At 40.0% G+C, this 27,935-nt stretch overlaps 1 protein-coding gene across 1 annotated transcript in view; it reads left to right on the plus strand.

Moving 5' to 3' along the window:
• The window catches only part of FSTL4 (follistatin like 4), a 490,942-nt gene that overhangs the window by 22,091 nt on the left and 440,916 nt on the right, over positions 1-27,935 (plus strand). The window contains exon 4 of the mRNA XM_084635901.1: positions 17,693-17,726. Within this exon, the coding sequence (XP_084492027.1) occupies positions 17,693-17,726 (34 nt within the window). The remainder of the gene's footprint in view (positions 1-17,692; positions 17,727-27,935) is intronic.

Below are 27,935 nucleotides of genomic sequence, written 5' to 3' on the forward strand. Positions count from 1 at the left end.
CTGGTAAAATGCATTCAGATTTTGAAATTGCAGTACAGAGACTGGACTATACCACAGGGATATATAAGCAAAGCAAGAAATGTTGAAGAACCAAAGACTTCCAACATAAACTGAAGTCTTATATCATTCCACCAAAGACTGAATTAAGGGCCCAAACCAGTGAGGTGTTGAGCACTCTTTGGAAACAGTTGAGCATGCATAGATGATGTATTTTTCTGAACAATATGCAAACAAATAGCAGTACATGGAATTTGAGCCACTTAATCAAACTATACGTTATTTGTGAATATTCATATGATTCCCAAGAACATTTGCACATCATGAAAGTTTCCTTAATTCATGGTGGAAGTGTCTTTTTGCTATTTGCAAAAAGAAAAGGAGGACTTGTGGCACCTTAGAGACTAACAAACTTATTTGAGCATAAGCTTTCGTGAGCTACAGCTCATTTCATTGGATGCATTCAGGGAATTTTCACGAAAGCTTATGCTCTAATAAATTTATTTGTCTCTAAGGTGCCACAAGTACTCCTTTTCTTTTTACGGATACAGACTAACACGGCTGCTACTCTGAAACCTGTCTTTTTGCTCTTTGTGAGTTTCTTGTTTAACAAGCTTGTCATTAGAGATGGTCAACATTTTTTCTGACAGAACAGTTTTCCATTGCAAAATATTGATTTGACTAAATCAAAACATTTCATGAGAAGTATTGATTTTTTTTCTCAATTTTTACAGGAAATTATTGAAACATTCCATTTAGACTTTCTCATAATAGTTTATAATATAATGGAATGTAATAAGTAAACATTTTGACTTTTATATTTTATTATAGATTATGAGTCAAAATGAAATTTTACCTTCTCAAAACATTTCCATAAGATCAAAACAAAATGTTTAGAATATCTTGTTTCATGCGAAGTTAGAAGACTTCAACTTTTCATTCCACTTCAGGACAAAGACAAATGTCAAAATCTTGGAATTTCCTGCAGGACAGATTTTCAATATTTTGGGGGGGGGGGGGGGCTAGCACTACCTGTCATCCACTTTGGGACACCAGGAATAACAAATGGTGGATAGTTGTAGTGACCTAGTTTGTGAAACTAGTGAGACTAGGGTATGTCTATCTAGCAAAAGTTTTACACGCATGCATGCTAGCCTACCCAACCCAAGCTAGCTTAAATCCATCTAGCACAGTGAACACAGCACAACTCTGGATTCAGAGCGGGCTACTGAACTGAATTCTCACCCAGGGTCTATGCCGGGTCTATATTAGCCATGCTGAAACTCTACATGGCTCTGTTTTTACTGCTGTTAAGTGAAGGACACAGGATCATGAGGAAACCCAATCCTGTATTATTGAGTGTTGTTTTGTTTGCAGGAAAAAGGCTTGAGGGGAACGTTTAGCTGAGAACCTCATTTGTTTGTGGAGGACTGTCACCGTGCCTCTGTGGGTCACAACTAAAAATACCAAATTCAGGATAAACTGCTGAGAAATAGGGCAGGCACACCCTGAAACTGGTAGTTATTCCCCCATAAGAAAAACCAAAGCAGCAACAAATGTAAACTTCTGTTTCACCACACTGGCCAACAAGCAGTCAGAAAAGCAGCTTCCTGAGGCATTCCCGTCCTTGTATCACAGTGGTTCTCAAACTTTTGTACTAGTGACCCATTTCACACAGCAAGCCTCTGAGTGCGACCCCCCCCCCTTATACATTAAAAACTCTTTTTAAAATATTTAACACTATTATAAATGCTGGAGGTGAAGCAGGGTTTGGGGTGGAGGCTGACAGCTCGCAGCCCCCCACAGAATAACCTCACAACCCCCTGAGGGGTTACGACCCCCAGTTTGAGAACCCCCTGTTGTATCACTACCAAGAACACTAGATTTAATGATGAGTGGTTATTTAAAACCAATTTAATCAAACAAAAGGGTTCTTCTGATCACAAAGGACCAGCCATATACCTAAGTCAATATACAATTCAGATCTTACCCAATAATCAGGCTGTTGCCAATCCTTTAATATCTAAAATCTAAAGGTTTATTTATAAAAAGAAAGGGGGAAAAGGTGAGAGTTAAAATTTGTTAAAAGGAATCAAATAAGTACAATAAATGCAAAGTTCTTGGATCATGCTCGTAGCAATGATGGAATAAATTGCTGGCTTGTGAAGTCTCTGGTTGCTTCCAAATCTTTGGAAGGGTCTCAGTCGAATGGTTAGAATGCTCCCATTAGTATAAATTCATAATCCAGAGATCTGAGCAGGAAGGAGGCAAAATGGAGATGTTTCCAGGGTCTTTTATAGCTTCTGCCAAGTGAAGAGAAACCCATTGTTCTCACTGTAGAAAATTATGAGGAACAAGATGGTGTTTGGAGTCACATGGGCAAGTCACATGTCCATGCATGCTTTGCTTAGTCATATTAGAGGCCAGCAGAGGAAAGTCCATTAAGTGTAGATAGGTATCTCCCATGGTCCATTGTGAGTTAAGTGTTCCTTGATGATTCATTTAACTTGAATAGTCCCTTTAAGATGTGCAGGCTAAATACTGTGGTGTTACCACAGGAGAAAACATTTGAAATACAGAAAAAAGAAAAGGAGTACTTGTGGCACCTTAGAGACTAACCAATTTATTTGAGCATGAGCTTTCGTGAGCTACCGATGAAGTGAGCTGTAGCTCACGAAAGCTCATGCTCAAATAAATTGGTTAGTCTCTAAGGTGCCACAAGTACTCCTTTTCTTTTTGCGAATACAGACTAACACGGCTGTTACTCTGAAATTTGAAATACAGGTACAGAGTTAATATTCATAACTTCAGATACAAAAATGATACATACATACAAATAGCATAATCATATTCAGCAAATCATAACCTTTCCATAGACCCTTTACTTGACATACTTTGTACAAGATCTGTTGCAATTATATAACAGTGGTAGCAACAATGATGTACATGGTCATATTTTAATCAGATAACGTCACAGAGGACCATACTTAGGCTCTGACTTAGAGACATTCACTCTTTGCCCCTCTTTATCTTGTGCACTTTTGAGTAAGGGAGCTGACGTGCAGGGTCTTAAGTTATTTCAGTCAGTGCCAAGTTCTTGACCATACTGCATCCATACACATAGCTTCCATCTGCAAAAGAAATTTGCACACCCTGCTCTGGACAGAACAGCATCTTGTAGTGTTAGGCCAATTTGTGTATGTGGAGATATATTGATAATCAGTGTGTGTATTTCACTGTGTACACACACACACAACAAATACGTATTTTGAATATCCTTTTGTTGTACAAAGGCTTCATTTGCATTCATCTAGGTTAACCAGCATAACTCTCGTGGTTTTGCTACTCAATCCATCCCCAAAGCGCATCAATAAAACCTTTATGCCACATTGCCATCAGGCATCAGACTGCATATGCATCATGTTATATAGCTAGATCTTACTTTTCTCTGTCACTCTGGAGAGTATTTGCCTCGGTCACTATAAAGGAATACATTCTTTCTAGAATTGTGTTTTGCTTTTTCTCTCAAGGAAATCTGAAAGTCCAGGGGTGGCCAACCTGGGGCTCCGGAGCTACCTGCGGCTCTTCAGAGGTTAATCTGCGGCTCCTTGTCTAGGCACCGGCTCCGGGGCTGGAGCTACAGGGGCCGACTTTCCAATGTGCCGGGGGGCGCTCACTGCTCAACCCCCGGCTCTGCCACAGGCCCAGCCCCCACTCCACCCCTTCCCGCCCCCTCCCCTGAGCCTCCCGTGCCCTCGCTCCTCCCCCCTCCCTCCCAGAGCCTCCTGCACGCCACAAAACAGTTGATCGGGAGAGGGAGGTGCTGATTGGCAGGGCTGCCAGTGGGCGAGAGGCTCTGGAAGCGGGGCTGGGGAGCAGATGTGGGGCTGCTGACGTATTACTGTGGCTCTTTGGCAGTGTACATGGGTAAATTCTTCTCAGGTTGGCCACCCCATGATAGTCCATTTCAAAATACTCAGTTTATTGGCAAAAGCCATGGTTCAACATTAATCAGAAGATTGTTACACAAAGTATCCATTGTTTCTTTGCGTGGCAGCTGGAGACCCTTCTTTTATAGCAGCAGAAAAGTTTTGTGCAAAAATGTTGTCAAATTGTATGTCTGTTCATCCAGGTGTCTGAAGTAAGTCGGTGTTATACGGAGACTCAGGCAAAATAAAGCTGTGTTGTCATAGCTGGCAGGGGGAACATCTGAAGAAATATGCTATTTCCATTATATTTTTTCCATCTCAGGTAGTAATAGTGATTCACACTTGCTGACACTACATCTACTTTCAAGTCACAAGAATGGTTAGTCCTCCAGAAGGGCAGCCCTCCAATAGATAAATGCCTTGTGAATAATAGGTATTACATTGATTTCAGAATAAACAATGATTCATGCAGTTCAAATACACAGTTAAATTAGACCTTTACAGAACTTCATTTTTAATTTTAAGTTAGTTCAATTAACTATCATTAAAAAGGAGGATAATAGGTGCTAAAAGTTAACCTTGATGACTAAAGCTGTTGTATTGTATTAGGTAAATGGTATTTAAAATGATTTGCAAGCCACATTCATGTAAAGGTTTTGTAGAGTGAATGAAAAATCTGAAGCGAATTCCCTCTTCAAAACATATGATTTATGCTTTGATAAAATTACATTTTTAGTTAAAGAAATTTGCAGTCATTAAATGATGCCCATGAAATAAGGCTCATTTATAACCATCTGCTTTACAGCTTCTGTGGAAAATTATTCTTCCTCAGGCTATGCATCCAAGTACTTTAGTGTCATTTCTGTCAAAGTAGTTTGGTTCTGCACTAGTATATTATCAAACTTCATTGTGCTTTTACTTAAGAGGAACAATAAAAAATTCTTTAAAGAGAGCTGAAGTGCTTCTTTTATAAGGAGCTGGTTGAACACCTAAGGTCTGATCTCAGTTACACCTTTGTGACTCATCTGACTTTGTGGACCTTAGAGTAACTGAGATTAGAAACAAAGCCCGTTGCCAACTGTGTCCACATATCTATTCAGGGGACAGCATCATAGGGTCCAATCACATCAGCCACACTGTCAGAGGCTCGTTCACCTGCACATCTACCAATGTGATATATGCCATCATGTGCCAGCAATGCCCCTCTGCCATGTACATTGACCAAACTGGACAGTCTCTACGTAAAAGAATAAATGGACACAAATCAGACGTCAAGAATTATAACATTCAAAAACCAGTTGGAGAACCCTTCAATCTCTTTGGTCACTCGATTACAGATCTAAAAGTGGCAATTCTTCAACAAAAAAACTTCAAAACCAGACTCCAACGAGAGACTGCTGAATTGGAATTAGTTTGCAAACTGGATACAATTAATTTAGGCTTGAACAGAGACTGGGAGTGGATGGGTCATTACACAAATTAAAACTATTTCCCCATGTTTATCCCCCCCATCCCCCACTGTTCCTCAGACATTCTTGTCAACTGCTGGAAATGGCCCACCTTGATTATCACTACAAAAGTCCCCCGTCCCTTCCCCCCCCCACTCTCCTGCTGGTAATAGCTCACCTTAAGTGATCACTCTGGTTACAGTGCGTATGGTAACACCCATTGTTTCATGTTCTCTGTGTATATAAATCTCCCCACTGTATTTTCCACTGAATGCGTCTGATGAAGTGAGCTGTAGCTCATGAAAGCTTATGCTCAAATAAATTTGTTAGTCTCTAAGGTGCCACAAGTACTCCTTTTCTTTTTGCGAATACAGACTAACACGGCTGCTACTCTGAAACCTGAGATTAGAATATGTCTGCTATAATTATGTACCTCTGGACGCAACAGGTACAAGGCTTTCAACCATTTAAACTAGCCTTATTGGTGATGTTCCCTGATGAGATTTAATAATCTATTATATATAATGATACCTAGCTCTTTTACCTAGGGCTTTTCATCGATAGATGTTAATATGCTTTACAAAGGAAATGTGATTGTCTTTGTCATGCTGTAAGGAGAGGCTCAGGCACTCAGTTGTGTCTCCGGGCAGACTGTTAGAAAACAAGGACAGACACCCCTAACTGATGGTATATTCTGTCATTAGATTTCACCAATCGAGTAACAAATGTGAACTGCTGGATCACTATACCAGTCACAGACAGTCTCCCTAGATGCTCCAGCCAATCTTGCCACCCAGACAAACTGAACTTTGTGATAAAAGGTTATTTAAAACCAAAAATTACACCACCTCATGTTACTCCCAATCCCAAAGGAACAATCACTTGTCCCAAAGCAATTGGTACTCTGGATTTTACACCGAAAACAACACCGGTAGCCAGTTTTCTAGTAAACTAAGGATTTGTTAGCTAAGAAAAAGAAATGAGTTATTGAGAGGTTAAAGTGCTGACAGGTGAGGTAAAGTTTGCAAGTCCAAAATGATAGCCGAGATGTAGTAATCTTCTAGTTTTCCAAATGTCTCTCAGGGTCACCCAGAGTAACTTGGGGGGTCTCCGCCTAGCATCTGGAACAGTTCCCTGTCAGTGTCCAAACAGTTCAGAGATGAAGGATCTTTCTTTGAATCCACCTTTTATATCTTCCTCACACAAAAAGCTAGCTGACAGCTTCTGTACCCATGTGGGCCTTTCTTTGTTGGCTGTGCACAAGGAATGCAGAATGAGTCTGTGAATTTCCATTGTGAACTCAATGGCCCTTGCTTTGAAGTTAGCATCTTCTTTGATGAGTAATGTAGCTACAGAGATATACATAATGCAAATACCCACTGTTACATAGCAATAGATAAGTGAGAACGATACAAGTAATATTCCATTAATTTTCACAAAGTTCTAACACCTTTAATCTAGGGTTATTTAATTATAGGATATACATAATGTACTAGTAATGTAATAGCAAACTATGGGATACAGGCAGATGAAAACCATACAGTCTACATCTCCTTTGATATTCACATGCCAGTGAATTGTCCTGAGGATCTCACATGGGCTGGCACCTGCCTGTCAGCATCACAGTCTCCATTTACATTTTGCTGGGGCACAAGGAAAAGTGGGTTGCCTGAGGTCACCCAGCAGGCAAATAAGATAAACTTGAACACTGGCCCCGCTGTGGCTTCACCAACACAAACACTGAAAACCTTCCAAAGCCTCTCTCCCCATCCAGCAGTGGCAAAAGCCTGTGGCCTCCGTCCAAGCCCTACCTATTAACCAGGCTCAATTTTTGCCTTAGTTTTTCTTGTGTTGTGGTTTCTCTATAGAAAGAGATGATTTAACTCAAGCTATTTGAAAACATAAAGCACCCTTGTTCTAATAGTTAACGAGGAATGATGGATTGAAGTATGATGTCACATTTTCCTATTGCTTTTCCACCACATATTTTCACCTGCATTTTGTTTGTTTAATATTAGGTTCAATCAGAGCTGTCGTTTAAAGGGCCAATATGTTACAAGAAGAAAAGGAGCTTCCATGTAAACTTCACAGAGCCTATGTTTTTACTGATATACCAAAAAGAGTGGGTGAAAGGGAATTGACCTTTCTAAATGCTTCATGTCTTCATTTTATTTTGATCAATGTAATGGTTGTATTACTATTAGGCGCTAAACCTTTAAACTATGAAGAATTCAAACAACTTGTTAAAAGACGGGGCTCCAGGGTAAGGTTAAAAGCGCTTTTCATTTTTGCACATACTATATGTACACAGACTGAATGATATAGGAATGTATCTGTGATCTTTCTACCTTGTGCCTCATCTCTCAAACAGCAATATTGGGGAAAGCATTGAGAGGCCCCTGGGAGTGTAACTGTCTACGTATTTCAGAACTTCACTGTATGAACAGAATAAATGCTTAAAATGTCTTATCCTAATCCTGGCTGCCATTTTAGACATCCCTCTAGATCACACAGGTTATGTCTGTTGAGAATTATATTATAAGAAAATATCCAAACATAGCTGTTTTTTCTACTTTGGCCTGGGGTTAGATGAGCCTTGTCAACTCTTAGTTTGATTTACATTTCCCTTCACTCTAGTTAATGATACTGAGGATAATCTCAGAAAGAAAAAAGGAGGACTTGTGGCATCTTAGAGACTAACAAATTTATTAGAGCATAAGCTTTCGTGAGCTACAGCTCACTTCATCAGATGCATTCAGTGGAAAATACAGTGGGGAGATTTATGTACATAGAAGACATGAAACAATGGATGTTACCATACACACTGTAACCAGAGAGACCACTTAAGGTGAGCTATTACCAGCAGGAGAGCGGGGGGGGGAGGGGGGGACGACCTTTTGAAGTGATAATCAAGGTGGGCCATTTCCAGGAGTTGACAAGAACGTCTGAGGAATGGGAGAGGGGAGGATAAACATGGGGAAATAGTTTTACTTTGTGTAATTACCCATCCACTTGTAGCAGAGGGGCATTGCTGGCACATGATGGCATATATCACATTGGTAGATGTGCAGGTGAACGAGCCTCTGATAGTGTGGCTGATGTGATTAGGCCCCATGATGGTGTCCCCTGAATAGATATGTGGACAGAGTTGGCAACGGGCTTTGTTGCAAGGATAGGTTCCTGGGTTAGTGGTTCTGTTGTGTGGTGTGTGGTTGCTGGTGAATAATCTGTTTCTAACAGTGCACTTGAAGTTTCCAACCAGTCCTTTAGTCTTATTGAGGATTATTATTTAAGGAACCCGGCCAAGATTCTACAGCTCTGTGGCATCTGTTCAGGTTGGAAACTCAAGTTCAAGGGGTGTCACAGAAGAGGAAGAAGGTGTCACCGAAGGAATTACCACATACTAATGAATACATTGCACACAACCTATAACTAACAAAGCTCCAAATCCTGTAGCCTTCATTTGAACAAATTTCCCATAAGGTTCAGTGCAACATTTGCCTGGGGTGGGGGAATAAAAAAGGATTTGGGATTAGAAGCTTTAATAGTTGGAAGTCCTCAGCATACTCTGTTGTTTTTGAAGTCTGTCCAGCTTGAATGTTGGATAATCAGGCTTGGCAGAATTTGTTTTTAGTTTTTTATAGTTTTGACAGATAATATCAATGTTTATTTTTAAGCACTTTTTTAGATGTCTCTCTCTAAACTTTCACAGTTGTGAAATTATGGGAGGGTGAGAATTATTTAATGACAGTGTACAGTGAGATTTAAAAAGTTAAGCTTTATAAACTGTTAAAACACAAACTGTGTATTTTGACATGTGATATTAACAAAGTAAATATCTTGAAATCAACAAATCATACCTTTTTTAAAAAAAATATACTATTCATTCCCTAGTCCATTTGTAGCAAGCCTAAATCAAGTCTAAATCACTGGATTTTCCTCTGTAAGATCTCAAGCAGTATTTTTCTTGCATTGCCTGTCTGTAAATTTTGATGATTATAGATGGAAATATTTTTTCATTGTTTTGCGTGCCTACAGTGAAAGCGCTGTTTACCAACATTTGCTGATAAAAATCTAATCCTTCGATGCATATGGACAATATTCCCCAAAGGAGGGATAAATCATTATTTTGTTGTTTCTATTATGGTATCCCTAAGAACCCTAATCAGGAATTACGGCGCATTGTACTAGGCATTATACAAACAAATAATGTAAGGACATCCCCTACCCCAGAGATCTTACTATCATATATTACCTAAGTACTAGAGAGATGAAAAAATAGACAGGTAGGACAGAGGACAAGGTAACAACAGAGAGAGATATGTTTGCATTAGTAACTAGAGTGGTCTCAAATTGTCTCAGATAGTCACAGCTTTAATCAAAGTGCCAGGGATTTAAACTAGAAGAAGTTCTTCGAGTGCTTGCATATGTCCATTCCACTGTAGGTGTGTGTGCGTGCCTGTCCACTGGTGCTGGAGAGGTTTCCCTCATAATACGTACAGGGACAGCCCCGTCCACATTTGTGCTGCTCCGCTCTGAAGCCAAAGAAATAAAGGGTGGAGCTCTTCCCGCTCCTTCAGTTCCTTATTACCGTGTGTGGTCAGAACGTATGTGTTCACTGTGAACAAACTCTTCACTACTTGGTTGCTTCCTAGTGATACTCATTTTTCATCATTTGACATTTGATATTTTTTCCTTTTTGTGTCTTTATTTCTTATTTCATTTAAAAAAATGTATTCTTAATTTGTTTTCTTTCGCCCAGTCAGATGGGCCTCACCTGGTCCTAGGGGAGCATACACCATAGTACCAAGGTTTCAAACCTTGCTTAGGTTCAGACTGGTCAATGACCCTCATTTGTGCTGTCTCAAGAGTTTAGGTGAGGCCATATTAGAGACAGGTGCTAAATTTTTCACAGCTTCCAGACCCAAGATGAAGAAGCTGAGGGAGGAGCACCTCTACTACATCCTGATGGAGACTGTCTATGGACCAGCGTTAGAAACCCCCCTTTGGTCATCCAAGGCAAGCTCTTTGACGACTCCTTTCTGGAGTGCTTCCCAAGCTTTGCTTGCAGATAGGAGCTGAAGAAGATCCCCCATTATTGGGACTTCAGAGCAATCCTGGTCTCGGAAACATAAGAGGTCAGCTCTTTGAAATCTAGGGTGTAGGATTCAGACTCCAAGGTAGACTCTCGATTTCACAATACCAAGAGTCCAGAGCTTTCTTCCAGTCCCATTCCCATACTCATCTGTGTAGGTTTGAAAAGAGAACAGACAGGGTTTGGGATGTTTGGACCAGACATACCTGGGGCTCAGTATTTTATCAGCCCCTTCATTTGCCCGATTGGATGTCCCCAGCATCTAGATAAACATTGCTGCTATCTTGTCCCTGGGAGGGAGCCGCCTTCTGATGGTACCGAGAACTTGTACTGATCAGCCTATGGTGTTTCAAGTACCAGATTTGACCCTACCCTGGTTCCACAGGACCACCCTTAGGAGCACTCTCCTCTGGTCTCCTCTTCATGCATCCTCATCAGCTGACAAGGCTCAGATACCAGAGGCATCCTCCCCTGTACTAGATTACTTTAAGGTGTACCAAGAGCTTCTCTGGAGAATGAAAGCTGCTTTTGGCATTCAGATGGTGCTAGTGGAGGAGAATACCCAAAAGCTGATTGATATTCTCTATCCTGCTGTGGCAGGAAAGGTAGCTCTGCCTAAAAGCGATGCCATTATGCATCCCATCAAAGCACTGTGGCAAACCCCTTTCTCCATTCCAAAGGAATGGAATGCGGTCAGGTTCTGTCCCAGGGGTTTGCACTGTTTGACTTACATCCTAGCTGGGTTCGCCTCATTGTGGCTGCAGTGAAGGAGGAAAACTGTCAGGACCAAGCTAAGGCTACCCTAAAGAAAAAGATGCCAACATCTTTTTGGCAGAAAGATTTATTCTGCAGCAAATTTACAGCTCCATATTGCCAATCATCATGCACTGTTGTCAAGATATGACTATTCTAACTGGGAGGCAGTCTCTCAATTTGGGAATAAACTGCCGGAAGGTTCCAAAAGAACAGATTTCAGTGCCTTGTTGCTGCCTCTTCTCTCAATCAGTTCGGCAGGTCTCCTTGGACACAACGGATTCTGCAGCCATGGCATAGGCAGTAATTATGCACTGTTCTTCCTGGTTGTAGTCCTCAGGGATTCCTGTGGAGGTATGACACACAATTGAGAACCTATCCTTGTTCTCATCTAAAACAGATGAGGCTTTGCACATGTGGAAGAACTCAAATGGTTTAGAAGTCCTTAAAAACAACGACTAACAACATTTATTTGGGCATTAGCTTTTGTGGGTAAAATACCCACTTCTTCAGATGCATGGAGTCTTAGAATTCCTTGGGTCTCTACACTCTGGCTACCATGAGACAAAATATCATCCTCAATACCAGCCTACGTAGGAGTATTATCCCTTCTATCAGACTGACTGTTCAACATTCTGGGCCTGAAATTAAACCAAGAATAGTGGATGGTTTTGCCTCTTCTAATAAGGATAGAATTCATCGGGATAGTCCCGGCTTCGACCTCTGCCAGAGCACTTCTGCATTTTCCCAGATTTTAGACTATACACAACCCCTGTGTATCCATCAAGGATCACATGCAGACTACTGTGAGGAATTGCCTCAGGCTCACAGGCCACATGGCTGCATGTACCTATGTGACCCTTCATGCCAGGCTGCACCTCAGAGTGTTACAGGTTGGCTCAGATCTGTCTACCACATCCACCACCTGGACAAGCTAGCGTGCATCCCACCTGTTGCTGACTCTGACCTGGTGGATGAGTCAAGACGATGTCTGCATGTGAGCACCTATTTTGCCACTTCTCCCCTCTGAGGTTGGTGACAGATGCTTCAGCCATGGGTGGGTAGTGCATCTGGGGAGTCTTTAGGGTTAAGGGTTGTGAACTGTGCATGAGGCCAGGTTGCACATAAACATTCTTGAGTTATGAGCAATAGTTTGTGCATGTCAGCAGTGCCCGGCTCACATTCAGGGGAAAGCCATCCAAGAGCTTGCCAACAACACTACAGCTGTATTTTACGGGAACAAACATGTCAGGTCAGACAGATTCTGCCAGGAGACAGTCAAGTTGTGGAATTTATTCATTCAGAGCTTGGTTACTCTCAGGGTGTCTCACTTGTCGTGGGGTTCAAAATGGTCTGGCAGATTGTCTGAGCAGGTCCTTCAACTTAGACCACAAATAGTCTCCTCAACACAGTCATTTTAGTCTCAGTGTTCCACATAGAGATTTTTCCACTTGCGGATCTGTTGGCAACTCAGTGACTCCACTTCAGTTCCAGGGTCAGTTCCAGTCCCTGGATCAATATCCAATGCTTTCCTTTTTCCATGGGACAAGGACCTATTTGTATGGACATCCACCAGTGCCTCTAATCCTCAGTCATTCTCAAGCTGAAACAAGATCATGGCAGAATGATCTTAATAGTGCCAGCCTGTCCAAGACAGCCATAGTATTCAACCTATGCAAGCTGTTGACTTGAGAATCTTTGCTGTTACTAATAACCAGAGACCTCATCACAGAGAACCATAGCTGGGCACTGCACTTGAATCCTAAAATGCTGCATGACATGGCATAGTTCATCACTGGTAAAATGCAGAGGAGGCTCACTGCTCAGCTGCAGTCCGGAATGTTCTCTTAAAAGCAGAAAACCTCCCACAAAAGCTGTGGAAACGGACGTGATTTTCTGTCTGGGCAGCCTATCACAATATGTCACCTACTCAGACATTCTGGACTATCTTTTATATGTTAAGGAGTCAGGTGTAGCCCTTAGTTTCTTTAGGGTGTATCTGGTGGCCATCTCAGAGTTTCTCCCTCAAATCAATGACTGTTTTTACTCACCCTATCACAACCTGAAAGGGCTAGATAGATTGCTTCTGCCTATCAGGGATCCAGCACCATTATGGGATTTGAATTCAATGTTGCCTGCTCTCATGGATCCTCCTTTCACACCTTTAGCTTCATACCTTGTTTGCTTCTACATCTTTCAGCAAAGGTAGCTTTTTTAGTGGCCATCACCTCCGCTAGGGAGGGTGGGAAAAGTGAATGCATTGGTCACAGATCTGCCATATGCAGTTTTCTACAAGGACAAGGTTCACATCCTAAGTTTCCACCTGAATCAGTCTATGTAACTGCCAGTTTTCATGAAGCTTTCACATCCAGTACTTTCCTATCTTAAAACTAACACACTTTAAATTAAGGTTATCCAGTTACCAGAGTACATAATGGGATAGCCAGGAACAATTCTTCATTAGCGTTCATATCATCTACATATAAATTAAGTTCACTTCTAAACACTAAATACAGGCCTTTTGACGTAATGTTAATTAAGTAGAGTCGTATACATAATGTAAAGGTAATTACAGAGTTACAGGACATGAAAAAGGATAGAGCAACAACAGGTTAATTTAGTTACACTAGTGTACATCAGACAGGATGTAGGTAGATGAAGACAAATACAATTAACATCCATTTTAACAAGTGAATTGTCCAGGTACAAAATAGTATTTTAACACGCCTTTGAAGTTCACCCACCAGTGAATTGCCCAAGGGCTCTGATCTGAGCTGATCTGTCAGCATCACAACCCAGGTTTCAGAGTAACAGCCGTGTTAGTCTGTATTCGCAAAAAGAAAAGGAGTACTTGTGGCACCTTAGAGACTAACCAATTTATTTGAGCATGAGCTTTCGTGAGCTACAGCTCACTTCTGAAGTGAGCTGTAGCTCACGAAAGCTCATGCTCAAATAAATTGGTTAGTCTCTAAGGTGCCACAAGTACTCCTTTTCTTATCACAACCCAGTTTACCTGTTTTACCTTAAACCACCACTTCTGTACACCACACAGCATTCATGAGCACTTTTAGTGAAAGACAAGTAGGGTTGTATAAGAAAGAATGAAGATTTAACTAAAAATAAAAGAGAACCGATGGAGGAAAATTGTTACAACACAAAACAAAATAATAAAATGCAAATGATAAGTGTACACTTATCAGTAGTCTCCTTTCCTATACAATAAACTAATCCACCCCACCCCCAAGTTCAGTCTGTTTCAGAACTAACTGGTTTCACAAGGGCCAAAATCCAAACAGTCATGAACCCCTCCTGCTCCTTAAGAGGTTTTCTCAGTGAATGAATACTGAGTGCCTTTCTCTACACTCTGTTATACTGAAACAACCTTTTGCCTTTGTTCATAGCCAGGGCAATCTCCTGCCTGCTATTATGTTCCTTTTTACCTCCAAGTGCTTTTGATCATTTGCAAATTTCTTTGATGGTTTTCCATTGACTGTTCAGGGTATAGCAAAACTAGACAATAGAACCTTGTATTACATCAGCAGCTGACTAGGGAGGGGTAATAACTCCTGTTGCTTGAATGGGTCATCTCCAACACACATTACCCTGGTGACTAATTTTCACTCCAAGTCCATAAAGCATATGTTCAACTTTAATATGTTATTCCTTATATATTATCTTTCCATACTTCTTGCAATGATTGAGTCTTGACAATTTATGTGCTTTCTGTAGATACATTAATGTTACTCTTTATGGATAAATATCCTGCAAGACGAATTTTTCAGGTCTGAAGTGAAGTTGTTTCCAATGACCCTTTGCCAAGGAGCTTCTGTCACTTGGGGTATGTCTACACAGCAACTAGACACCAGACAAGAATTTGTTCCTGGCTGTACATATCCATATATGTTAATGGTAACAATTGCTTTGCACTGATCAGAGTAGGTAGGATATATTGGTTGTATCACCAATTTCCAAGTCAATCTGTGAACGCAATGGTGTAATTCTGTACAGAGGATGGAGAAATTTGGGCCCACTAGAAGGGACCTCCTCTCTATAAATTGATAAGCAAATATGGAACTAGAGCTGGCTGAAACTCAGGACTTGGGTTCAATCTGAGTGACTAGCTAATCTGGCACTGTGGTCCCTATGTGCCAGGGTCCCCAGCCCTGGAGCAGCCTTCATGGCAAGGCTGCCTGATAGCCTGCCAGTTGATCTGGCAGGGAATTCTGTCCATGACTCAGCAAGTTTGTCAAACCTGACTGACTGTCACAAGAAATTTCTGGTTCAACAAATCAGCATTTTTCAAAGAAACTTGGTTTTGTCAGAAAATTTTCAACAACCTCTACTTGGAATTCTTATGGCCTTAAGATAGATGAAGACAAGACACAAAATCATCTACAGTAAAAAGTTCTGTGTATCTAATATATGACTAAATATAGTACCGTGTGGCTTCGTTACATAACGTAACTCGATCCAATGCTAAATTTTCCTGCTAACTAGTTTGAGGTAGTTAATAATGTTGTCCACTACATCTTAAGTCTTGATTTAGCTTGGTAGGAACTGTCACCTGTCATCACTCCTATACCCTGTTGTTTTTCCTCTCAGTTTCAACATCTTTTTACTTTTAGAGTGCACTCTCTTGGTATCTTACCATATGGCAGGAGTTCCCTGCCTGCATCTGGTAGTAGGTATATGTGGACATGACATTAGCTATATGGTGCTATATTTTACTTTGCTTTGTCTAAATGTAGACCACTGTACTTTAAAAATTAAAATAATAAGGTCCATACGAAAACAGAATAAGCATCATATGAGCATGAAACTCTTGTTATCTAGGGAGGCCAGGTGTTACTTCACTCTCAGAGGAAGAAGAGAAGTAAACCTTTGCTTAGTTCCATGCTTAGATAAATAAACTTATACAAACAGTGAGTGCTAAGGGAATGAAATGAGGTTAGAGAGGCCACCATCTGTAACAACAGAGGACTTTGAACCTATGTTAGAGGATTGAGGAACTCAGATGTACGATGTGTCTATGCAACCAAGGGCACAGCAGCAGATGTAAGAGGGAGGAGAACCAGCTCTCAAAATCTGAGGGTGGATCATCAAAAACTAATTTTACTGCACAAGTAGGTGCAACAAAGCAAGGATTGAGATCTTAGCTTCCTAGTTGGTGGAAGTCAGCATCTGGCACTGATCTCTGCTGTCTCAAGGGAACACCCATATGCTTTTTCTGCTAGTGTAAGTGATAAATCACCATATGAGAACATGCAGTGAGCCAGGCAGGTCTCTGTGAGTTGGCTTTATTTGTGTTTTAAGGTTATAATCAATGGGCCTGATTCTGCAGCCTTTACTCAGGTGGGCAGTCCCATTGTGGTCAGTGGGGCTACTAGTAAAGTCATGTGAGTCCTACTCTTTGTAAATAAAGGATGTAGCTTGTGTTTCTCTCAGCATCCTCCCCAGTTCCTCAGTCTCAGGTATTGGTTGTTAGAGGTGGTATTTTATTTGGGATATTTTCATGAAAATATGTTTGTGTGTAGTCATGAATTATTAGCTCAGCTTTAAATTAGATGGTCTGTCACACACCTACTTATGTTCTTGTCAACTGCTGGAAATAGCCCACCTTGATTATCACTACAAAAGGTCGCCCTCCCCTCCCCTCCCCCCGCTCTCCTGCTGGTAATAGCTCACCTTACCTGATCGCTCTCCTTCCAGTGTGTATGGTAACACCCATTGTTTCATGTTCTCTGTGTATATAAATCTCCCCACTGTATTTTCCACTGAATGCATCCGATGAAGTGAGCTGTAGCTCATGAAAGCTTATGCTCAAATAAATTTGTTAGTCTCTAAGGTGCCACAAGTCCTCCTTTTCTTTTTACACCTACTTATGGTTACACACCTACTTATGGTTGAGATTCAAGAGATGGCATATAGTCTGGGAATATAGGTCTCTTGGTGACTGTTCTGTAGGCATCAAATTAAAATAAAAAAGCTTGCTTTACTAGAAATGGCAGTAATTAATGTTTTGCAAGAGATGCTGTCGACAGCACTGATCCTGCAAAGACTTAAGCACATCTTTACTTCTAAACACGAGTAATGCAGTCAATTCATCTGGGCCTATTCACTTCCTCAAAACTAAGCACATAAGTCTTTCCAGGATTGGTATCTGTTTTACAAGTAAAACCAACATAGTTAATATAACAAAATCCCTTCGACCTGTGATCTTGTAACCCAAAAGGGAAAAAAATATTTATTTGAATTAAGGTTTTATGCTTTTCACTATAATTTGATCAAAAATGATGACTCTGATGGATAACCTACTGATCCATTAAATACTTGAAGTTGTAGCTGTTTAGTTATTGATTAAAGCCTCATAAGCACTTCACTCTGACAGGGACTATGTTTTAGTGGGTCTGTTTTTATGCTACGTATGAACTATTCCTGTATACTTAAAAAAAATCTCTTTTTTCTTGTAGGAATTGAGAGGCTTTGAAGCCACAAGAAAAAAAGGTAGGAAAAATATAGGTTTTTTTTTTCCAATTTGTTTGTCACTGTTGAGTGATCTTGAGGTAGCATGTTGAAACAAACGTGAATCTACAAACTTGAAAGAGGCTACTGTTGTCCAAATTTTCAAGAGCCTGCTTCATAACATTTGTCTGTCAGATTTTATGAAAACCCACCTGCAGATGTTTTCATGGAAAAATAATTCAATGCAAAGTAGCATGACAGAGTCTTGGGGATGTGTGAGATGTTTTTGTTTTTGTTTCTGTCCTCCTAGTGTCACTTATAAACACATTAGCTGACTAGGGATTCAGACTCACACTTTGAAATCTGCTAGGGAGAAAAAAGAATTACTCGGCCCAAATCCACTGCAGAATGGTGCTCTGAGAATCTCCATTGCAGGAAGGGAATGTCAGTGTTTGAGGTACTCCCACTAAGGCAGGCTTGAAAATAACAGAGGTGGGCATTGATCTCAAGCTTGCTGTGGACATCATCTTTATGAATAATTAGGACAAGTAAATATCCATCTTCCCATGAGCTGGCACAAAGGTACCATGTATATACACGGTAGCTCTCTGTAATGCCTTTTATCTATTCAATTAAAGGTACTTTAAATTCTATGAATAAATCCCATTATACTTTACTGAAATGAAATTGAAAATCCTGTTATCCTTGTTGCTCTTGTAAGTTGCCATTTTAATGTATTTCTCAAAAAGATATCTGTATATAGGGGTCTGGGTTTTTTAACCCAAATCGTGATGCTAGAATATTCCCCATGAGCGAACTAGTTGGAAGCAACACATGAAGGTACCTGATAGCTTAGAGGGGTTTTGGAACAGTAAAGGAGGAGGATGTTTTGTAAATATTGCCTGGGGAGGTGGCCCAGTTGTATAAGAGGGGAAGAGAAAATTTTAAGGTTGGGATGAAGATGGTTAGAAGTAAAGATGGAACATTTGATGCTTTGCCTTCCCTGTACTGCCACAGATGCAGTGTCTCTCTCTCTCTCTCTGGTTCAGGATTTGGTCAAAACTGTGATACTAAATGGCACACATCAGAGTATTAGGTCTGTGAGCAGGTTACTTATTGTAATCGCTAAAATCCATCTATACAGGTGTTTTTAAAACTGGCATTTTACCTGAACTGGTAACATCATTCTGAGCTTTAGCAGTGAAAGGGGGAACCACAATGGATGCAGTGAGTGGCCAGTTTAATTACTTCTTGTCAGCTGCCTCTCCAGACCGTCAACAAGATGTCACAGACAATTATATGTTTGCTTTGTGAATAAAGACCATCCAGGGTTTAAAAAAGAAAGGGAGAATGCCATCAGGAGATACTGATAGATAATCACTAGATTTTTTTAACATGCATCCACAAGTGCATGGATACAGTCAGTGGCTATAAACTCCAGGAGAGAAGGAAGAGTGTGATGGGGGAAGGCCATCACCAAATGGGTAATAACAACTACAGCAATTAGCAAGTTTGTTCAAAGGTACATAAATGTTAAATAAAAGAGTCATGCCTCTGTACTGCTACTTGAGCTCAGATCCCACTTCCTAAAAGGGTTTTTGAATTAGGAACTAATTGGCAGCTGTCTCTAGCAGCTCTTTTATTGTTATAGACAGATGGAGGAAAATCAGCTATCAAAGAACTCATTCTGTTTATCATTAATTTTGATTTTGTTTAGCAGATGTTTTCTGGATCTCTCAGTCACCTGCCTAATCTGTTTTGGTATAATGTGAAGTGGGTAACAGTCATCCATTAAACAGATTAATAAATTCCCTAATTTCATTCCCTTAGCTTCTTTAATTGCTCCAGACATTCAGAATTCTGAGAAGCAGGCTGTAAACCATCATGGGTTTTATTGTATGTTGGATAATAAAAGGTCAATTTAAAATGTATGTTGCCATCTGGGCAAATATTGAGCTCTTGTTTTAATTTGCAGTAGGTTTGTAGAAGAAGGAGTTCTGTAGGTTCCCGAGGAAGTAGGTCAAACTCAGACAGTAGAGAGACTTTATTATGTATTTTTGTTATATGACCATTGTTAAAGGAGAACTCTGATTGGCTGAGGTGCATGTACCTGCCTCAAGAGTAGCTGGCACTCCAGAGTTAACTTGCTAAAAAGTGTATCGCTCCTTTAAAAAAAAAAATCAAGATATCAAGTTATATCAGGTACCCATAAATCATAGGTGATTGAAATTCCTTAGGAAGGAATTTTCAAAAGTGCACACCATTGGCCTAACTCTGTTTCCGCTGAAGTCAATGAGAGTTTTATCATTGATTTAAGTGGGACCAGAATTAGCCCAACACGGAGCACTTTTGAAAATCTCAGACTTGACAGTAACATCTCTTAGGCAGATGGAGGTTTTACATAACTCTGTGAGATGGTTGAAGACATTTACTCATATAACTCATATTACCTCACAACACATTGGGTAACAGTATAACTGCACTTCCAGTTCTGTTGCTATTTATCCATATAGATGTAAAGTACCCAATACCAAAGAAGGTATGCTGTTGCCCAAACAAAACTGTCTGTTCGCTTGACTGACAATTTTGAGTCAGTGCTGAATATGAGATCCCCCTAAAAAAATCTGAGGTTATGTGCTTTGAAATTAACCCCTTAGTAAACCATATATTATTCTTTTTTAAATTCAGACCAACAAGGTATAAGGTTCAGCCATTTTCTGTTTGTTTGTTTTTCTGGGGCAGTTTTACTACTTAAAATCACTGAACCACAGTTTTATGCCCATTGTTTATTGAGGATGCAGATATTAGCTGCTAGATGTCTATTAATGTAATAATTCAGTTCTATGCTTATGAAAATAAAGGCCATGAGTAAAACTTTCAAAATTGCCTAAGCGCTGGATTTTTAAAGGTATTTAGGCACAGAGTGGTATTTTCAAAAGCATCTAGGCCCTAATTCCCACTGACTTCAAAGAGTGTTAGGTGCATTGGTGCTTTTGAAAAATCATACTTGGTGCCTTAATACCTTTAAAAATCTGGCCCTAAGTAATTTAGGACCCTAACCACCATTTTCAAAAGGGACTCAGGAGATGTAGTCTCACTGAAAATCATTGAGATTTAGACTCAAATCACTTAGAAAACTGTGGGACTTAGGCTTCTAAGTTATTTAAGTGCTTTTGGAAATCCCCCTCTCCCCTGAATATCAGTTAATATTGTCTACAGTTCTCTTATTGTTATTGGCCCTGTCAGTTTTACTTAAGTCTGGTTCACCACTGCCTTGCATCTTTTGTGGTCATTTACACTGGGCAAAGTAGGTGTAAAATGCTCCTAAATAATTATGGTAGTGTTTTATGCCCACTTTACACATGTGTAAATGGTCACATGAGGAACATGGCAGTCTAGAATAAGGCCCGATAAGTATTTCTGGTCACAAGCATGTTTTGGTGCGTCACATTCATTTTCTCCAAGCCAGTCTCAGTGCCATGAATATGATCTGTCAACGTGAATTGCCCAGAATGTCGGACTGCAATACAAACAGTCTACGTAAAGTGATTCTCCAGTTCTGGGGTAATTCAGCCTATCTGTAATCAAAGTATGTTTGTAGAATTACAAACAGCACAGAAGTCAAGAATTGAATGTTACCAGGAATGGCAGATGATATATATCTGATCACAGAAAAATGTGAAAGGATTTTCTAAACTCGATGGACATTTTTATTCAGTGCTTCCACATATGTTATTCAATGTCTTCCTTTCCAGAAAATCCCTTCAGCTGTTCCTGAATAAAACAGTTTGTCCTGTAATAGTGTTTGTAAAACAATGAGGAAAAATGGCATTAGAACAGGACATGAAAAGTGTTAAAAGAATTGGATTTCTGCCTTGCACAGAAACATTTATTATATGTCTGTATTAAGAAATAGGATGATCCAATCTGAGATTTTAGGTCTGTTGTATAATGACCATTTGCACTGACACAATGGCTTTTATCTGAGGATCTCAAAACTAGAGCTGTCTGGGAAAAAAAATGTCCTGTGGAAAACTTCAACTTTTTGGCAAAAAAATTAAAATTGAATTTTTGGGCTGAAAACTGAATTTCTATTTGGAAAATTCCACCATGGTCTCCTGTCCCATTGAGCCTCTGTGATGGGAGTCAAATGGCATAGTGCATCATGTGAGATCTAGTCCATCTGGGGAGCCATCCCCAAGGAGGAGAATGGGGCAGGGGACAGCTGAATGACAGCTCCAGTGAGGCACTATGGTTGCTCAGAAGGACATTGTTTATGTCGAACTGAAATGAAATTTTGATTTAGTTCCATAAAGCAAAGCAAACTTTTTGACATTTCCAAATAGTTCTTGGTGGAAATTTTTCTTTGATCTCTGAGGTTCCATTTTTCAACTAAGAAATTACATTTTCTGTGGAAAGCAGACAATTTTTGTGGAAAAAAAGGTATTCCATTTTGGTGGCAGATGAAAAACAGTTTCGATGGAAATATTTGAACTAGACTTACTGAAAACTTTTCTACAAACGTCGAAGGCTCAGTTGTGCCCCTCATTGCACAGGTGCATGAGAGTAGGTGGAGGAAAGTAGATACAAAAAAGTCTTCCTTGTGTAGCTGTAGAAGTTCTAGTTAAATGGACAGTCTTTGAGTTCCGTGTGTGTGAGGACGTCTCCAGGCTAGCACCAAAGAGAAATTAAGTCCCTGCTCCAATGCCCATTGAAGTCAACGGATGTATTTCCGTGGATTGCAGTGGCACTGGATCAGGTCCTAATTGCTATGGAGGGGCAATTCTTTCCTGACCACAGCTGCTGATGGTTTTATACTCTAAAGTGTGAACATTTATTTTCATCTTAATTCTAGTTAATGTAACTGCAGATTAATTTTTATTCATGTGTTTAACCATTATTTGAATTTTACTACATTTCGAATAAAAATGATCTATGAACTGAAAAAAAGTAAATTCTTGAAGTTGACTAGATGCTGCATAAATATTTCCACATTCTCAATTTTCAACATATTAAGCTGTTCTTCTGTGTATTACATGAGTGCAACTCGCTTTGATTTCCATGGGGGTTGCACTCATGTAATAGAAAGCAGAATACGGGGCACTGAACCAAATTTGGAGGGCTGGATTTCAGAAAAGGCACATGGGGTAAATAAGGGCAAAATTTGACATATTGCCTTTTTTAGCTGAATGTCCCCTAGATTTCATTTTAAGGGAAAAGTTGGAACAGACTGACTTGTTTATACCCTAGTAGTCTTTTTATATAACCCTTGCTTCTCCTTTGTAGAATAAATAATCCTAATAATTTTAATTTCCTTTCATAAGGAAGCCTTTTGCGGCTTACCTTTAAAAATATCCATTGCTTTTCTCCAGACATTTTCTCTTTCTAGTCTAATTTGTATGATTGTATAACCAAAACTGCGTGCAATACTTGAAATGAGGATGCACTATTGAGTCACATAATTCTCATTTTCTGTATTGTTCTCTATCCCCTGCTTAATACAGCCAAGCATCCTATTCAAAGTGAATTGCATAGACATCTTCACTGAGCCAGATGCAGTGTGATCAGTGTCTGACCTAGGCCACACATCCTTTCTGTTTTGCTCTCTGAGCAGCGGACTTCAAAGTGAAACTTATTAATGTCCTTAGTAAGTTTAAATTGTTAGCTTCCTTGCAAGTTCGTTTGTGCTCACTACAGGCTATAAAGGGAAACATAATACATTTTTAAAATAAATTTGACTTTGAAATCTGCTGAACTATGTAAAAGAGTGAAATATTGCCAGAGAACAATTGGGACAAGAGAACAAATGAGTAGACAGAGAGGTGAGGTAAGGGAAAGCAACAGCTCAGGAAGAATACAAAGAGGAACTATAGGCATTGCAAATAGGAGGAGGAATCCTGAGCCCAGAGAGAGTGAGAGCAAAGATGCAGCAGACTAAAGGGGTAACCGAGAAAGTTGAGTGGACAGTTGGGTGGAATTAGAAATGGGCTCACATAAGTAGACAAGAAAGGAGGCATTTCGTCTGACTTGTGAAAATGTCCATTGACTGTTTCCTAAGGAGCATTTCCAAATGAAGAGAAGGAGCATTTAGCCTAAGGGTGGGACGTTTTACCTTTAAATGTCAATGAGCTCTCATCACATAATGAGCATGGATAAATAAATCACACCCACCAGTTCTAATGTATCTACTATTTTGGTAAAGGTCTATAGAGAGTTCCAGTAGGTTAGACCATGCATGATTTAGCATATTAAAGCCTGAAGATTTGTCCCAATCAACTTCCACTCATCCAACTGATTTATTATTATACCCTTTACTGGTTTTCTCAAGCACTTAGGCCCCAATCCTGAGATGCTGCGTAATCTCTGGAGGTTCCTTCCCCTCCCCCCGACTTCACAGGAGTGGAGGCATTCAGCACCTTGAAGCATAAATCCATTAATGTTGAAACTGTGTTATGAGTATAAAATATGTGCCTAAGTGTACGGTTAATTACAAGCCTAAAGGGCCAGTTCTTCAGCAGATGTAAATTGTCAAAGCTCCATTGAAGTTAATGGAGCTACACCAATTTACACACCAACTCAGGATCTAGCCCAAAGACTTTAGTCATCCTCTTAATTTGTTTTTATGTTGCTCATATTCATCCATTCAATAAATAAGTGTCAAAACTGCTTTTCAAGTCATCCACCCAAGAAATAATCAAACTGATTTCTTCCACTCTTTGTCCAAACAACTCTATTAAATGAGATGCATGTCAAGACTTATTCACAGACTAATAACAATCTACCAGAAAGATCACAATTTTGACGTCTGGTTCTGCATTAAAATGTTAAAACCCTGCTTAAAAGGTGTTAATTATGAACAGCTCCATGGTCGTATGCAGTTTTGCATTATTTATATTGCATTGATTTAAAATTAAAGTGTTAACTGAGCTTTTCTCATTTTGTTCAGTAGTAGTACAGTGCTTATTTAAATGATTTCCCCACTGTGATAACATAATGAACGAGATCCTCAGCTGGTGTAAATGTGCATTGCTTCATTGAAGTCTGTGGAGCTGCACCAGTTTGTACCAGCAGTGGCTGGGCCCGAGAACTTCAGGAACATTTAATTTCCTATCACTTAATAGCAATTCCTTATGCCCTAGATGTACAATTGGCTCAAGAGTTTAAAAACAATGTAAAGAATTGCCATTCCTTCCTTCCTTGCACATTTCAAAGAGCCACAAAATATCCTTAGGGCCTGATCCAAGACCCATTACAAGCAGTGGGAGTCATGCTATTGCCTTTAGTGCCTTTGGATCAAGCTCTTAGTTATGATGGCCAAAGGGCTGGAGGTTATCCCAGGAACTGGATTTCTTGAATTGTTGGACTGTCTCGGGCCAGCTCTGGAAACCATATTCCATGGCAGCACCTGCCTTTTAAAAAACCTAAACGGTGGCCAAACTTCAAAACTCTTAAACAAAAATGCCTATCTTTTGCAAGGTCATAAGGAGGAGAAATTGCCTTGTACATTGCTTATTTTACTAATTTTAACAATCATTCTCTCTTTGCTTGAAGCAAGAATTCACATCACTATAAATCTCCAACTGTTTTATCATTTCATATGAATTTTTATCATCACTGGATGTTTTCAGGGCATATATTGTCACAAAATTGCAATCTGATTGCCTGGAGATGGGGAATTGGACGAGGTCACAATAATAATCAAAGGGGAGGCTCACATTAAAAAAAAAAATAGACCAGTGCTGTAAAATTATAATACTCAAAATGGTATTTCCAATTCCTCCTTCATGTGCGATACCCTTAAAAAGTCTGATGCAATGGAGTAATTAGCTTTGAGGTTGTGGTGTGGGGGAATGGATGGAAATTAATGAAGGTAAAGACAACTCTTCTAGCAGCTGTCAAAGACAATCTTACACTCTTTCTGGAGTCAGGATCTTCCCAATGTGAAGAAATGGTGAAGTTAATTACTTTTGTACAAACCTGTCTGTAGTGAGAGTTAATTATCACTTGACATATTTCTTGGTTTAAAATTAAAACAGCCTGGGGTTTGGGGGCAATAGTAGAAGAGTCAATTCATTAGCCAGTGTCAGGCACAATATTAAACAGACAGTAGAGCTGATCTCAGATAGATCATCCTTTAGTTGCTTCTGATATGTGCATAGATGTGGAATTCTGGACAAGGATGAGCCAGCCAGAAATGTACCAGAGTGGTCAGTTTCAGTGAATTCAAATAGTTTAAGTCCCGTTTTCTAATATAAGCAATGTTAACTCCAGTAGTTATGTTTGGCTCTCAAATTATTTTTCACACTCTGAAAATCTAAATCCATTCATAGTCAGCTCCAGCATTTCCAGTGGTTACAGTAAAATGATTATGAAATGTGTCCTCAGAAAAGGTGTATTTATTGATAGAAATAGCAAGGAGTTGTTCCCTGAACTAAATGCACTGATAATTTCCCACATTTGGATAGTCTGGTTGGGGTGGAGGGAATAGGTAACTTTCCATGGCTGTGAACCTTCATTATACAGTATTCAGATATGTAACTTTGTTTGTGTCATAAGTTAGATGAACCCCCTAGATGGGTTTAAAAACCTCCTCGAACAGCAAGAAACAAGGTAGCTGCTACAAGCAAACCAAATATTAGAATGGGGCATGCAGACAAGCCTAATTCGCAATATGTCCCTGACTCCCTAGAGGGCAGGAAATATGCACCAACAGTGCAAGAGAGCTGAGAGATTTTGTCAGTGCTTAATTTGTAATGAAAGAGGTGCCAGGACTCAAGCAATTTTGTTTTTACATTCACAACTGATGCTGCAAGCCCAGAGGTGCCAGGGCTATGAACTGCCAAGCCCTGGCACTAATTAACCACTGGATTTGTGGGAAAAATTAGAAGAGGACAAAAAAGAAAGGTTCCTTGTCATGTGATAAAGCTTCTTCCAGTTTAATGTATAGATCGTCAGTTGCTGGAAATTACTTTCTCTTCTGTTTGGATGTGGCTGGAAGCAGCTGAATTTTTCCATTTGAATACAGAATGAACTGTACTGGCAGCTGAATAAAAACACCCCCGTCATACAGGTTTCTTCCCTGGCATGATTAGCTGCTACACCAAGCTTCCTGTCCCCAGTGAAAATGAGACACACAGATTGAGCATGTAAACAAACGTATTCCTTTTCTCTTGAACTCCTTTCATTGTCTCCAAGAGTAGCCTTGTCTCCAAGAAGGATCCTGCTAGGTAACCATAATACTTAATAAGAGCAGCTTCAGAAATCACACTTTTTCTCTGGTGAAAACCTATGGTTGAAAGGGATCCTAAAAATAAAATGTTTCCAGAGCAGGGGGTTGGACTAGATGACCTGCTGAGGTCCCTTCCAACCCTGATGTTCTATGAAATACTAATCTTACCTGGGGACTGACATTCTTTTGGTCAGCCTAGTGAAATCCATGGGCTGACTGGCAAGAGGGCAGGGATGACAAAGTACAGGTGATATTTTTAAAGATATGTCCCTTTTAGATCACCACATCCTAACCTGAACATGCTGGAGGTTAGTCTGATGTCTGAGCTGTTAGAATGTGAAGCAGACAAAGCACGAGCACTCAATCAAAGCTGCCTGGCATTTGCACTGCAGACATTCCCAGCATTTGATGTCCATGGATGCAGCAGTGGCTCAGCAATATCAGAAATGGAAAAGCAGGCTCAGGAATCTGTTGGCTCCACTTGAAGTTGCAAGTCCAAAATGACAAATTGCAGTTCTGCCACACTATATGCATTGTTCTTTTACACAAAGTGGTGCTGTGAAGAGCAAATTGGAAGCCTAATTCAAGAAATTGGTGGATGTTGCAAGGTGGCAGATTTAAGATTTCAGGGAGTTCCCAGGCTGAAAAGCAAGTGCTTGAGAGAGAACTTCCAAAGAGAAATAACTGGTGGACTTATAGATGTGAAGAGTGAGAAGGTGTTAAAATGTGCAGAGGCTCAGTATACAACTGAAGTTCTTGTGGCAAATATAAACAAGGACGCAATGAAGTAACTGCTGGAGGGATTTTGGATTGATGGTACAAAGGAGAAAATGCAGAACCTGGAGGCAAATACATCCTACCTACCATTCTGGGTTGTTTTACAGACATCTTGGGGTGGAGGAGGGGAAATAAGCAACTTCTTAAAGGAGCAAGAAGCCACAAAGAATCCAGGACGTCTGTTGATTTTGAAGTGACTCCAAATCACAGCAGCTCATTAAAATGTGTGAAAAACAAATGTCCTT

The sequence above is a fragment of the Lepidochelys olivacea genome, assembly GCF_965140295.1.
Source record: "Lepidochelys olivacea isolate rLepOli2 genome assembly, chromosome: 8".
In the NCBI taxonomy this organism is placed as follows: Eukaryota; Metazoa; Chordata; order Testudines; family Cheloniidae; genus Lepidochelys; species Lepidochelys olivacea.